General features: G+C 46.8%; 1 protein-coding gene across 3 annotated transcripts in view; it reads right to left on the bottom strand.

Annotated features, from left to right (window-relative positions):
- Nucleotides 1-13,909, bottom strand: part of LOC115099984 (carboxyl-terminal PDZ ligand of neuronal nitric oxide synthase protein-like) — a 560,668-nt gene that overhangs the window by 343,996 nt on the left and 202,763 nt on the right. For 2 of the 3 annotated variants that reach the window (XM_029618101.1, XM_029618104.1), the window contains exon 5: nucleotides 2,143-2,251. The exons of the other annotated variant lie outside the window; for it this stretch is intronic. In XM_029618101.1, the coding sequence (XP_029473961.1) occupies nucleotides 2,143-2,251 (109 nt within the window). The remainder of the gene's footprint in view (nucleotides 1-2,142; nucleotides 2,252-13,909) is intronic. 3 annotated transcript variants of the gene reach the window in all.

Below are 13,909 nucleotides of genomic sequence, written 5' to 3'. Positions count from 1 at the left end.
AGCCGTTTGCATCTGTACAAAGGCATGAATCCCCTTAAAGAGATCCACCCAGGAAATTGAAGCAGTCTCTAATCGCCGGGGCACAAGATCCCCCGGGATTCCAGATTGGTCGAGACTGCCCGCTAAATCCGGGGTAGCCCCTGGGGAACTGTCAGCAAATCGTGGCTGAGACCGGTCCTGGCCCGAGGGTCCCACGGCCTCCTCACATTGGGCACATAGGGAGTCTGGCTCTTCACTGTGCGTGGCTCTAAGCTGGCATGCGGAGCAGAGGCCGAGGGCTTTAATGCAGGAGGCGCCCCCGCTGAAGACGCTGAGGCGTTCTGTTCCATTGAAAAGTATGCGCTTAATGCTATGCGGCAGCAATATACGCTTAATACAACAGGCGCACAATAATATGCGGCAGCAATATACGCTTAATACAATAGGCGCACAACAATAAGCGGCAGCAATATACGCTTAATACAACAGGCGCACAATAATATGCGGCAGCAATATACGCTTAATACAATAGGCGCACAACAATAAGCGGCAGCAATATACGCTTAATACAACAGGCGCACAATAATATGCGGCAGCAATATACGCTTAATACAATAGGCGCACAATAATAAGCGGCAGCAATATACGCTTAATATAACAGGCGCACAATAATATGCGGCAGCAATATACGCTTAGTAGAACAGGCGCACAATAAAATGCGGCAGCAATATACGCTTAATATAACAGGCGCACAATAATAAGCGGCAGCAATATACGCTTAGTAGAACAGGCGCTGAATAATATGCGGGCAGCAATATACGCTCAATAGTATACAATATGCTCTCAGCAATAAGCGGTCAGCAATACACGCTCAATAGTATACAATATGCTCTCAGCAATATGCGGTCAGCAATACACGCTCACTAGTATACAATATGCTCTCAGCAATATGCGGTCAGACATATACGCACAATGATGTATATAATATGCGCTTAGTCATAGACATGCGCCTATCACGAGCGCTCAATACCTGAACAAGGCCCACAAAATGGCGCCCTCCACGGCGTGCCATGCCGCTGATCCTCGGTTCCTCGGCGACCAAAGTAAGAGATGTACGCCTTACCTGATGCTCGGCGCTTCCCGGCTGGAACCCGGGCGGTCTCCGGCTGCGGGGGGAGAGGGCAAGTACCTTCACCGCCGCGTTTGAGGATATGCACCCGCTGCCTCGTCCACGCCGGGACCGAGGCACCTCGCTCGCCACGCCCGAGCCTCGCCTGGAGGCTACGTCCCTGCCGCGATTCGACCACCGGACCGAGGACTTAAACCTCCGGGGGACCACGGAAATCACCCCGGGAAACTCTACTGGGGGAGGGACCCCAAGGGTATCACCGCAGGAGTGCGGGGCTCGATGTTGCAGTAAAAATTTAGTAAGTAGAAAGTAGAAAGTAGATTGGAAACACGCTCAGCGAGCATTCAGGCTCTCCAAACTGCTTTGGAGACGGAAATTACTAAGTTGCTACGCTTCCTGTGGGGGTATATATACCCGTGCTGACGTCAGATCCGTCTCCAACTGCTAGCACGAGCATACTATACCCATTTGTTCTGAGTCCATCTGGCTACACGACAGGAAATAATAAAATTGAAAAAAATTGTTATATATTTTAAAACACTGTAGCCAACAAAGGTCCAGGCAAGTTTTATGATGGGATGTCGGAAACGGTTTAATTCGGGAGTGTATTTTTCACCGATTCAAATGTGTTACGTATTTGAGGCACTGGGACATAATACAATCTTTTTGTAAAAATAATTTGATAATTTACAGATTTTTTTTAAAATTCAAACAAAAAATATTAGGTTGGAAGGAGATTGATTAGTTGATGATTATAATGTACGCTAATGCTGTAGACCTTAGTTAGCTACAATATTTTAAAATATTATATGAAACTAGCAACCCTTCCTTTAACAATTTTTTCAATTTTATTTTAGTTTTTTAGTTTTTTCTAGTCACATGTCCATTTTTTAATTTCTGACAACTGTGTTTTGCTTAGGGGACATTTCAGATAATATACCTGGTTGATGGTGATTTTTTTGTTCAATGATCTCTATACATGAGCAAAATCTTTAAAAAGAGCAATGTGTTATGAGCTCGTCTGGGTATATTACCTTCTTCTTTGATTTGAAGACATTGCATCTGAAGATATTGCTGGCCCCATCTCTGGCAATATAACTGAAGATCTTCAGATCCTGAGAATCATGAGATACATAGAAAATCCTGCAAGGAGAAAGAGCGAGAGAGGGGCTCTGATTTACCTACAATGTACATACTAAACCATAATATGCAAAAAGAATGCACACTATACCAGCACATTGAAAAGATACTGATTGATGATTGGTTTGCTTGCATAGCTCTGCTTGGGATTAGAAACCTTCATGCTGATGTTCAGATCTCTAGAATGTAAAAGCTCTTTCTGATGACTACATGCAGATCTTAGCAATCAGCGTCCCCACACAGCAACCTTCTGATGGACTCTTTAAAGGTAGATTAGACCTGTTAAAGCTAGTCTGAGCAAACAATCCCTGGAAAAGGGACTCACCTGGATCTTTAGTGTGTTTTTTACCTTATTCAAATAGGGTGGGTGACTTGATTCAAGTCATTAAAAGCCATTGGCATTTGGTCAGTGGCTTTGAGGGTATGAAAGATCCTCCATTGTTTTCATTTAGAAGATCGAAGAACCTCAGGGATATTCTTGTGCATTCGGATTTGGATGATGTAATAGGAGGACATTACCCGTGCACAAATTGTAGTGTTTGCAAATTATGTTTGTCAGTACAGTTTTTCATTCATCCGGTTTCTGGGAAAAAATTTTTCCTGAGAGGAGTCACTACTTGCCAATCTGTCTCAGTAGTGTACATTATAAAATGTCCATGTGGGTTTTCTATGTGGGCAAGATATCGAGAAAAATTAAAACCCGGATATTAGAACATTGCAGTAGACTTCGAAATGAAGTAGAAACTGCTCCACTGGAGAAGATTTGGCGTGAATATCAACATACAGTGGAGGATCTCCATTTTTTTGTGATTCAAGAGATAAAGAACAGACAAGGGGGCAACTTAAATAAAATATTGTTGCGAGTGGAGCAGAGATGGATTTTCTCTTTAGAAACTCTATGGCCAAATGGACTAAACGATAGAATTGACTGGGTCGCGTGTCTCTGATTATCTTGGATGTGTGTGGTCAGTTTTAGTAAATAGGTATGTATAAGGTGGTAAAACATTGTCCTTTTAAAGGATTTGTTTTGAGATAGGTAAATGAACGGAATAGTCCCTTTAAATTATCGCGGGTAGCAGAAAGAGGTGTAGATATACTATGGACCGTTTTGATTGGCGATGAGGGATTTATAAAGAGGTAGAAGGGGAGGAGTTGATTTATCCCTTTGACTCACTTGATGGCGGTGGTTGAATGCTATGGAAGTGGCGGCGTTTTTCAGAATTGGTAAGGTAAGTTTCCTTCGATTTTCAGCATATACCTTTTTTTTCCTTTGTGGGGAAATTCTGGGATGGAATTTTTCTGAGTTTGAAGAGGAGTTTGGGAACTGTTGATTTGATTCACTATAGGTAACATGCAAAGGAAGTTCATGCCATATTGCAAGAACGGCTGTTTTGTGGGAGCTCATTTGAGACGCGCTGAAGAGTAAGAGTCGGGGAATGTATCTGTCTGTACGTCAATTGTTTCTTGGACATATAGGTAAAATATGTGAGAATGTTGTTTAAAGAAAAATTTTTTGTGTATAGGGTTTGTTGGGAAATATATCTTTATTTATAAAAATGTTAATCGTTGTAGATGAAACCTGTACGGGAATATTATATTAACGAACATGCTGAAGATGTATAAGCAGCAGGAAATTCTTTAAAGTTCTCCTGAAGAAGCCTGTGGAAAGGCGAAACATGTTGAGAGGATGAAGAGGAATTGAAGGAATTTCGTTTTGAGAACGAGAGAAAAATCTGAGAAATATAATTTTTTTCTGCTTGTGAACAAATTTACTTTGAAGATTTGTATCGTAATGAGAATCTTTTTCTGCATGTAAAAAAATTTGTTTTGAGAATAAGAGCAAAATTTGAGAAATTTTAATAATGGGAGGTATTATGGAGAATGTGTGTGTGTAGGGAGGTATGAATGGTGTGTGATTATGGGTTGGGATTTTTAGATGGGTATTCCTTGGGGTAATGAGAAATTTTGAAAGCAAGTCTTTTGGAAATGTCTTTTTTTGAAATTAATAAAGATTGTAACATCATATATGTCACTATATGTTTTTTGGTGACATTAACAATAAAGCAGAAGAGTAGTTCTCTGTTTTTCAGATAAAGAGCCAGTCCCTGAGGGCGACCATCCTAGTGCTGCTGATGACAGGCGCAGAAGCTGTCAAGCTGGTCGTGCCCAGTCCTTCCTCCGGTATCGTGATGCAAGACACCCCTGGCTTCCTCATCATGGAGTCCCAGATTGTCAACCAGAAAGTCTTTGTGTCTGTGTTGATGGACATGTGATCCAGAAATATTTTAACCTCACTAACATGCATCTGCCTGCAACTAAAGCTTGGTTCAAAGATCACCTGAAATATGATACTCAGAACATCCGAAACATTCTTAGCCAATTGGACAAAGTTATGATCCAGCCCGTTAGAAAAGACATAGACCGACCCAAAAGGTTTTTGGATTAATTGCTGGATCCATTATTCTTTCTGCCCTGTGTTCCCTCTTTGGTGCATCCATGTCCATTGCCATTTGCAGAACACTGTTAAAGAGTGCAGAACGATATAAAAAGTATCTTTAAACAGATACAACACCAACAAGAACAGTTAAATTCTCAAGGTAAAACACTAAGTAACACTGTCACCTTGGTTAACCTACATTCTCAAGCAACTGAACATAACCAAGAAGACATTACCAACATTAAAACCATGCTGAGCAAAGACTGTACTTTTATCCAGCCCATTCAAACGCTCATCAATGACTTGTTTAGAGAGCTGGACAACAGCATGAGTAACTTAATGAAAGGACACATTCCAACCTATTTAGTCTCTCCCAATGTCATTACCAATGCTTTCACTAAAGCTATGCGAAGTAACATTGCGCCAATCCAGGTCCAGATTGCTTATTATATGGGTAATGTTATATAGGGTCGGTGCAAGGGGATTGGGTGCCCTAGGCACCTTCAGCCTTATGCCGCCCCCCCCTCCCCCAGCCCCGTCCCTGGTTGCAGCCCCAACTCCTCCTCCCTCCCCCCCAAAAGAAAACTCACAAATCCCCTGGTGGTCCAGCGGGAAGCCCGGGAGCCATCTGCCACCCCTGGGTCGTCGGCTGCCACTAATCAAAATGGCGCCGGTGGCCTTCAACCCCTACCATGTGACAGGGGCTACTGGTGCCATCGGTTGGCCCCTATCACATGGTAGGGGCTAAAGGCCACCGGCGCCATTTTGGTTAGTGGCAGAGAGGCCCCAGGAGCGGCAGATCGCTCCCAGGCTCTCCGCTGGACCACCAGGGGGGCGGGGAAGCAGGGTGAGATGGGGACTGGCAGAATTTTGAAAGGGCACTTTTTGCCCTTTCAAAATTCTACCACCTGCCACAGCACCCCCTAAGTCTCGGCGCCCTAGGCACAGGCCTAGCTCACCTAGTGGTTCTTCCAGCCCTGCCTCTAGTTAATGATTAGCCTATCTTAGGTGACACTTTCTTAAGGGGGAAACTTTTGCACTCTGTGTGGGGCGGGAGGGTGAGGGAAGGGGGGCAGTTTTCTTGTTGGGTTGTTGAATCAATGTATTGAAATCTGAGGAGGGATCAGAGTCAACCCCTCCTCAGTGTTGTATTTTTTTTCTATGATATAAACCTAATAAAATCGTTTAACCATAAAAACATGATTCCTACTGTTGGGGTGCAGCGAGGCTATATCTTGCCTCGAAGCTGCCTGCATACATAAACAGCAGTAGTGACAACTCAACTGCTACTCAGTACCGCACTGTGCCAGTATAAATGGCCATGTGAACCATAAGTTGCCGACCCCTGGGCTACACTGTAGAAATGAAGAAAAGGGTGCATGGGAGTAAACTGCATGGAGTAGCAGTGACTATCCTTAATCAATTAGCTTTCATGATTTTAATGCAATTGCAACATCGCTCTCCACTTCAATAGTGGGAGTAAGAGGAAATAGATTCAGACAGCCTACACTGGGCCGTGACTTTTACCATTCCAGGTACTGATGCACAGACAAGAATAAAGCACAGAAACTGCTTTTATGGCGAAGTCCAAAAGCAAAGCATGATCAAGTAGCATTGCTTGAAGTATCACAGCTGCTCACTCCATACAAATGTTTCTAGTAACTATTTTGTTATGGATTTGCCAGTTGGTTGGTTTTGATTGTTAATATTACTACCCTTAACATAAGATTTGGGGTAATCTGCACTGAGCGGCAATTACTACTATAAGTAGCTTGCTGAGCAGGCTGGATGGACCTTTTGGTCTTTTTTTGTCATCATATGTCACTGTATTTGGATTTTCAGAAAGCTTTTGAAAAGTATCACATGAGGAAATTAAAAAAGTCATGGGATAGGAGTCAATGGAAGGGGCTATAATAGGTTGAGCAGCAGCAGTAAATAAAGTGTATTGAAGGGGTTAAATTAGATTGTTAAGAAAAATACACAACAGATACATTCTCAACATTTTAATTGTGTATACAGATTTTAGTTGTGTGTAGATTTTTGTTTTATGTTTTAATTGCATTTTAGCTGATATGTATTATGATATTGATTGTGCATTGCTTTCAGTGATTCTTAATTGGGAAGAGCGATTCATATTGTAGAGATTACTTATCTGATAATCTCGTTTTCCTTAGTGTATGCAGATGGACTCAAAACAAGTGGGTATAGTGTACTCGTGCTAGCAGTTGGAGACGGATCTGACGTCAGCACGGGTACATATACCCCCGCAGGAAGTGCAGCAATTCAGTAATCTTCCTTGCAAAAGCTTTATGGAAATATGTGTAACTGACCGATCGATTAAATGAACAGGATTACCCTGACCGATTGATAGTAGCTGGAGACCGCCAGTGTTCTCAACCGGAAGGCGTCGACACCCGGCAGGGTGGATGCCCTATATAAGAAAACATGGCTTACCTTGAGTCGGTGAATCCCCATGTATACCGGCAGCCGGGCGGGATGCCGAGTCCATCTGCATACACTAAGGAAAACGAGATTATCAGGTAAGTAATCTCTACATTTCCTAGCGTGTAGCAGATGGACTCAAAACAAGTGGGATGTACAAAAGCTACTCTCGGACTGGGTGGGAGGCTGCCTGAGGTCCGTTCAGGATTGCCCTCGCAAATGCTGTGTCCTCCCTGGCCTGGACGTCCAGACGGTAGAACCTGGAGAAGGTATGGAGGGAGGACCACGTCGCCGCTTTACATATCTCTGCAGGCGACAGCATCCTAGTTTCTGCCCAAGAGGCCGCTTGAGCTCTGGTAGAGTGAGCCTTGACCCGTAGAGGTGGTGGCTTTCCCGCTTCTACGTAGGCTGCCTTGATAACTTCTTTGATCCAGCGGGCGATGGTTGCCCGTGAGGCCGCTTCCCCTTGCTTCTTCCCGCTGTGAAGGACGAACAGGTGGTCCGTCTTTCGTACTGCTTCTGACATTTCCAGGTATCTGGACAGCAGCCTGCCGATGTCGAGATGGCATAGTATTCGACCTTCTTCCGACTTCTTCAAACCTTCCGTGGTAGGCAAGTATATGGTTTGGTTGAGGTGGAAGAGTGAGACTACTTTGGGCAAGAAATGGAGTCTCTGCTGAAAGAGAGAATAGTGAACTATCTACAGTCCGGAGAATTGATGGACCAGAGGCAACATGGATTCACCAGGGGAAGATCCTGTCAGACAAATCTGATTGACTTTTTTGACTGGGTAACCAAGGAATTGGACCAAGGAAGAGCGCTCGATGTCATATACTTGGATTTCAGCAAAGCTTTTGATACGGTTCCGCACAGGAGACTGGTGAATAAAACGAGAAGCTTGGGAGTGAGTGACAAGGTGGTGACCTGGATTGCAAATTGGTTGACGGACAGAAGACAATGTGTGACGGTAAACGGAACCTTCTCTGAAGAGAGAGCGGTTTTAAGTGGTGTACCGCAAGGATCGGTGTTGGGACCGGTCCTGTTCAATATCTTTGTGAGCGACATTGCGGACGGGATAGAAGGTAAGGTTTGTCTTTTTGCGGATGACACTAAGATCTGCAACAGAGTGGACACGCCGGAAGGAGTGGAGAGAATGAGACGGGATCTAAGGAAACTGGAAGAGTGGTCGAAGATATGGCAGCTGAGATTCAATGCCATGAAGTGCAAAGTCATGCATATGGGGAGCGGAAATCCAAATGAACTGTATTCGATGGGGGGGGGGAAAGGCTGACGTGCACGGAGCAGGAGAGGGACCTTGGGGTGATAGTGTCTAATGATATGAAGTCTGCGAAACAATGCGACAAGGCGATAGCAAAAGCCAGAAGAATGCTGGGCTGCATAGAGAGAGGAATATCGAGTAAGAAAAGGGAAGTGATTATTCCCTTGTACAGGTCCTTGGTGAGGCCTCACCTGGAGTACTGTGTTCAGTTCTGGAGACCGTATCTACAAAAAGACAAAGACAAGATGGAAGCGGTACAGAGAAGGGCGACCAGGAAGGTGGAGGATCTTCATCGCATGACGTACGAGGAGAGATTGAAGAATCTAAATATGTACACCCTGGAGGAAAGGAGGAGCAGAGGTGATATGATACAGACTTTCAGATACTTGAAAGGTTTTAATGATCCAAAGGCAACGACAAACCTTTACCATAAGAAAAAAATCAGCAGAACCAGGGGTCACGATTTGAAGCTCCAGGGAGGAAGATTCAGAACCAATGTCAGGAAGTATTTCTTCACGGAGAGGGTGGTGGATGCCTGGAATGCCCTTCCGGAGGAAGTGGTGAAGACCAGAACTGTGAAGGACTTCAAAGGGGCGTGGGATAAACACTGTGGATCCATAAAGTCAAGAGGCCGCCAATGAAGAGTGGGTGACTCGCCAGAATGATGGCTACTGCCTGGAGACAATACCCTTATTCAATAAACATACACATGGTTACTGTGACTCCAACATCACTCTAAGCTTCAACAGCAAGAGGAAATGTGGAAAAAAGGATTTGCACTCACAAAGACGGGAGTAGCTGGCTTGTTACGGCGGTTACTACCCCAAACCAAATATCCAAATTACTACCTCCATCTTCCTCTATTCCTGATGCCTTTCAACTAGCTTGATCACTCCATTCTTATACTTCACTTCAATGCATATCCAGCATAGTTCTCTGCTTCAACAGCAGGGGAAAAGAAAAACTGTTACTTCACACATCCAGCAGAGCTCTCTGCTTAAACGGCAGGGGAGAAGAAAAAAGGATTCACACTCACAAAGCGGGGAGTAGCTGGCTTGTTACGGCGGTTACTACCCCAAAACAAATGTGCCTGATACTTCACTTTCAATGCATATCCAGCATAGCTCTCTGCTTCAACGGCAGGGGAGAAGAAAAAAACTGATACCTCACGCATATCCAGCATAGCTCCCTGCTTCAACGGCAGGGGAGAAGATAAACAACCAATAAGGGCTGTATAACATAATCTGGGTAAAAACAAATAAGCATGGGTGTAGCTTGCTTATTGCGGCGGTTACTACCCCTACTACCTCTAACTACTCAAGCTAGATATTTCACTTGGATGCAGCTCCATCACCGCTCTCTACATTAATGGTGGGGGTGGAAGGGAATTAGAACCAAGAGCTAAGAGAAACAGATAAGTATGAGAGAAGAAATGAGGGAAGCTTGCTGGGCAGACTGGATGGGCCATTTGGTCTTCTTCTGCCGTCATTTCTATGTTTCTATGTTTCTATGTAAGGCAGGAACCTTGCGAAGATGGATAGCCTCTGGAGTGATTCTGAGAAACGGATCACGGCAGGACAGCGCTTGTAACTCTGAGATGTGGCGTGCTGAGCATACGGCCAGCAGGAACACCATCTTCAAGGTTAACACTCGGAGGGACAGGCCTCGAAGGGGTCTGAAGGCGGTTCCCGCTAGAAATTCCAAAACTAGGTTGAGGTTCCACAGGGGCACTGGCCACTTCAGTGGCAGGCGAATGTGTGACTCCTTTCAGGAAATGTGAAACATCTGGGTGTGTGGCAATGCTGTTGCCTTCACTCTGGGGACCGTAGCAAGATAGCGCTGCCACCTGGACCTTGATGGAATTGAGGGACAGACCCTTCTGAAGTCCATCTTGCAGGAAATCCAAAATGATAGGGATCTTAGCGGCATGTGGATTGGTGCCGTGAGTTTCGCACCAGGCTTCAAATACTCTCCAGATCCTTATATATGTTAGTGATGTGGAGAACTTGCGTGCTCGGAGGAGTGTATCTATTACCAGCCCCGAGTATCCTCTTTTCTTCAGTCTAGCCCTCTCAATGGCCAGACCATAAGAGAGAATTGAGCTCGATCCTCGTGGAGGATGGGACCTTGCCGGAGCAGGTCCCTGTGTGGAGGCAGGGGAAATGGATTCCCTGCCAGTAGTCTTCTCATGTCTGCGTACCAGGGTCTTCTTGGCCAGTCCGGGGCCACTAGAAGAACTAGGCCTCTGTGCCGCTGAATCTTGTGTATAATGGCACCCAGCAGGGGCCATGGAGGAAAAGCATATAGCAGGATCCCTTGAGGCCATGGCTGTACCAGGGCATCGATCCCCTGGGATAGAGGATCCCGCCTGCGGCTGAAATATCTGGGTACTTGAGCGTTGGACCTGTCCGCTAGTAGGTCCATGCCCGGCGTCCCCCACTGATCCACAATCATCTGGAAAGCTGTGGGCGACAGCTGCCATTCTCCCGGGTTTAGGCTTTCTCTGCTGAGGAAGTCTGCCGTGGTGTTGTCCTTCCCAGCGATGTGGACGGCGGAGATGTCCTGTAGATTTGCTTCCGCCCAAGTCATCAAGGGGGTTATTTCTAGGGATACCTGTCGGCTTCTGGTTCCGCCCTGTCGGTTGATGTATGCCACTGTGGTGGCGTTGTCCGACATCACTCTGACCGCTCTGTTTCGAAGTCTGTGGGCAAATCGCAGGCATGCTAGCCTAACTGCCCGTGCCTCTAGTCCAGAGCTTTCCAAACTGTGTGTCGGGACACGTTAGTGTGTCGCCTGCAGTGTGCAGGTGTGTCGCGCAAGCCCGGTCAACTCTGATGCGAGTTTGGGCTTTTTTTTTTCTAGAGATTCACTTTTTTTTTCAGTTTATGGGTTGCTTATTATTGGGTGATTTTTGCTGTCAATCGCGTTTTTTTGGGGGGCTTGGTGGGTGGAACGAGCCCAGCCATCCTTGCATTGGCTGCTGCTGCCGATGAGGCCTGGCCATGAGGAGTGCTGACTGCAAGCAGCAGTGTCTGGTGATCATGGAAGGGAGTGAAGCACTTAACTGGCAACAATCAAAAAGACGAGGTACATGAGTGTGGGGGCCAGACATGTGCTGGGGGGGGGGAGAGATGAGTGAGTGGGGGGCAAACGTGCTGGGGGGACAGACATGTGCTTGAGGGGGAGAGATATGAGTGTGTGGGGGCCAGACATGTGCTGGGGGGAGGAGAGAGATGAGTGTGTGGGGGACAGACAATTTGTTTTATTATTGTTTCTCATAAATTATAACAATAACATGAATCTTGGAATATATATTTTTAATATAAATTTAAGGTTTTCATGAGATAGGTTGTGTCGTGAAACATTTTATTTATGTATATATTTAAGGAAACATACATAAATTGTCAAAATATGTTTCGTTCGTTTAACCTTTAACCTCTGGTTTACTAGTAGACTGAATTACCGTGTCGTGAAATTATGTTTGTCTAAAAAGTGTGTCACCAACATGAAAAGTTTGGAAAGCTCTGCTCTAGTCGGTTGATGTTCCACCGCCCTTGGGCGGTGAGTTCTTCACAGTGTGCTCCCCATCCGTTCAGGCTGGCATCTGTAGTGAACAGGGTCCAGGTTGGGGAGAACATTCTTGACCCCCGGCTCATGTGACTGGGCTGCAACCACCACCGTAGCCGATTCCGCACTCTGGCTGGTAGAGGTAGGTGTACGGTGTAGTTCTGTGATCGTGGGCTCCACCGAGATAGGAGGGCGTGTTGTAATGGTCTCATATGAGCCCGCGCCCATGGTATCACCTCCAGAGTGGATGCCATAAGGCCGAGGACCTATAGGTAATCCCAAGCTGTGGGCCGGGTGGCGCTCAGGAGAGCCTGCAGACGATTCCGGAGCTTTGATCTCCTCTTGGAGGTCAGACTGACCTTGTCTTCCTGGGTGTCGAATCGTACTCCTAGGTATTCCAGCGACTGAGAAGGCTGTAGGGAACTCTTGTTCAAGTTTACCACCCATCCTAGGCTTTCCAGAAAAGCTATAACTCTGTTGGTTGCCTGGTGGCTCTCCTCCGGTGATTTTGCCCTGATCAACCAATCGTCCAGGTAGGGATGGACGAGGATTCCTTCCTTCCTGAGGAACGCCGCCACTACTACTATGACTTTGGTAAAGGTCCGCGGCGCGGTGGCTAACCCAAGGGGTAAAGCTCAGAACTGGAAGTGTTGGTTCAGGACTTTGAAACGTAAATAGCGCTGGTGATCCCGATGGATTGGGATATGCAAGTAGGCTTCCGACAGATCTAGGGATGTGAGAAACTCCCCTGGCTGTACTGCATTTTTGACAGACCGCAGAGTTTCCATGCGAAAGCTGGGGACCCGTAGGTGACTGACTTGAGGTCCAGGATGGGTCTGAAAGTGCCCTCCTTCTTGGGTACTATGAAATAAATGGAATAATGCCCAGAATTTATCTCCCATGCAGGCACTGGGATTATGGCTTTTAGGGACAGGAGCCTCCGCAAGGTAACCTCTAGTGCCGCCCTCTTGAGGGGTGAACAAGGAGATTCCACAAACTTGTCCGGTGGGAGTCGAAGAAAGTCCAGGTAATACCCTTCTCGGATGATGGCGAGGACCCACTGGTCCGAGGTAATCCCGACCCACCTGCGGTAGAAGAGGGTTAGCCTGCCCCCTATGGCTGCTACCCCCGGATGGGTCGGCTGATTGTCATTGTGGGATGCGGCCGGGACCGGAACCCGAGCCGGTTCTCCTCTTGTTGTGCTTAGTCTGGAAGGACTGGTTCCTGGCCTGAGAACGAGGTGCTTGGTAGCGAGCCCTGTAAGGGTTGAAGCGCTGAGAGTTTCTACCTCTGGATGTCCTAGGAAGAGGGCGCTGGCTCCTCCTTGACCTGTCTTCCAGTAGACGGGGTAATGGAGAGGCGCCCCATTTATTGGCCAGTTTCTCGAGGTCGCTGCCGAACAGGAGGGATCCCTTAAAGGGCATTCTCGTGAGACGTGTCTTGGAGGAAGAGTCGGCCGACCAATTACGTAGCCAAAGCTGTCTCCTGGCTGCCACTGAGGATGACACTCCCTTCCCTGCCATACGGACTAGGCTGCGTCAGTGAGGAACGAGAGAGCTGATTCCATCTCTTCTCCCGGGGTATTGTTCCTAGCCTGTGATAAACAGGAACGCGTCACCACGGTGCAGCAGGTCGCAATTCGTAGGGACATGGCTGCCACCTCAAAGGCTTGTTTCAGAATGGCGTCCATGCGCCGGTCATGTGCATCCTTGAGGGCCGAGGGCCGCCGCCCCCCCCCCCCCCCCCCCGGAATGGTGGTGCGCTTCACAATTGCGCTAACTATGGCGTCTACCTGGGGGCACGCCAGCAGCTCCTTGGTTGCCGGGTCTAAGGGGTACATGCCAGCCAAGGCCCAACCCCCTTTGAATGAGGCCTCCGGTGTATTCCATTCCAGATCGATTAGCTGCTGTGCTGCTTGTAGGAGGGGAAAATGGCG

This window comes from Rhinatrema bivittatum, chromosome 10 (genome assembly GCF_901001135.1).
Source record: "Rhinatrema bivittatum chromosome 10, aRhiBiv1.1, whole genome shotgun sequence".
NCBI classification, from domain to species: Eukaryota; Metazoa; Chordata; class Amphibia; order Gymnophiona; family Rhinatrematidae; genus Rhinatrema; species Rhinatrema bivittatum.
The sequence above is the reverse complement of the archived record's forward strand: the minus strand, read 5'-3'. Positions and strand labels throughout refer to the sequence as shown.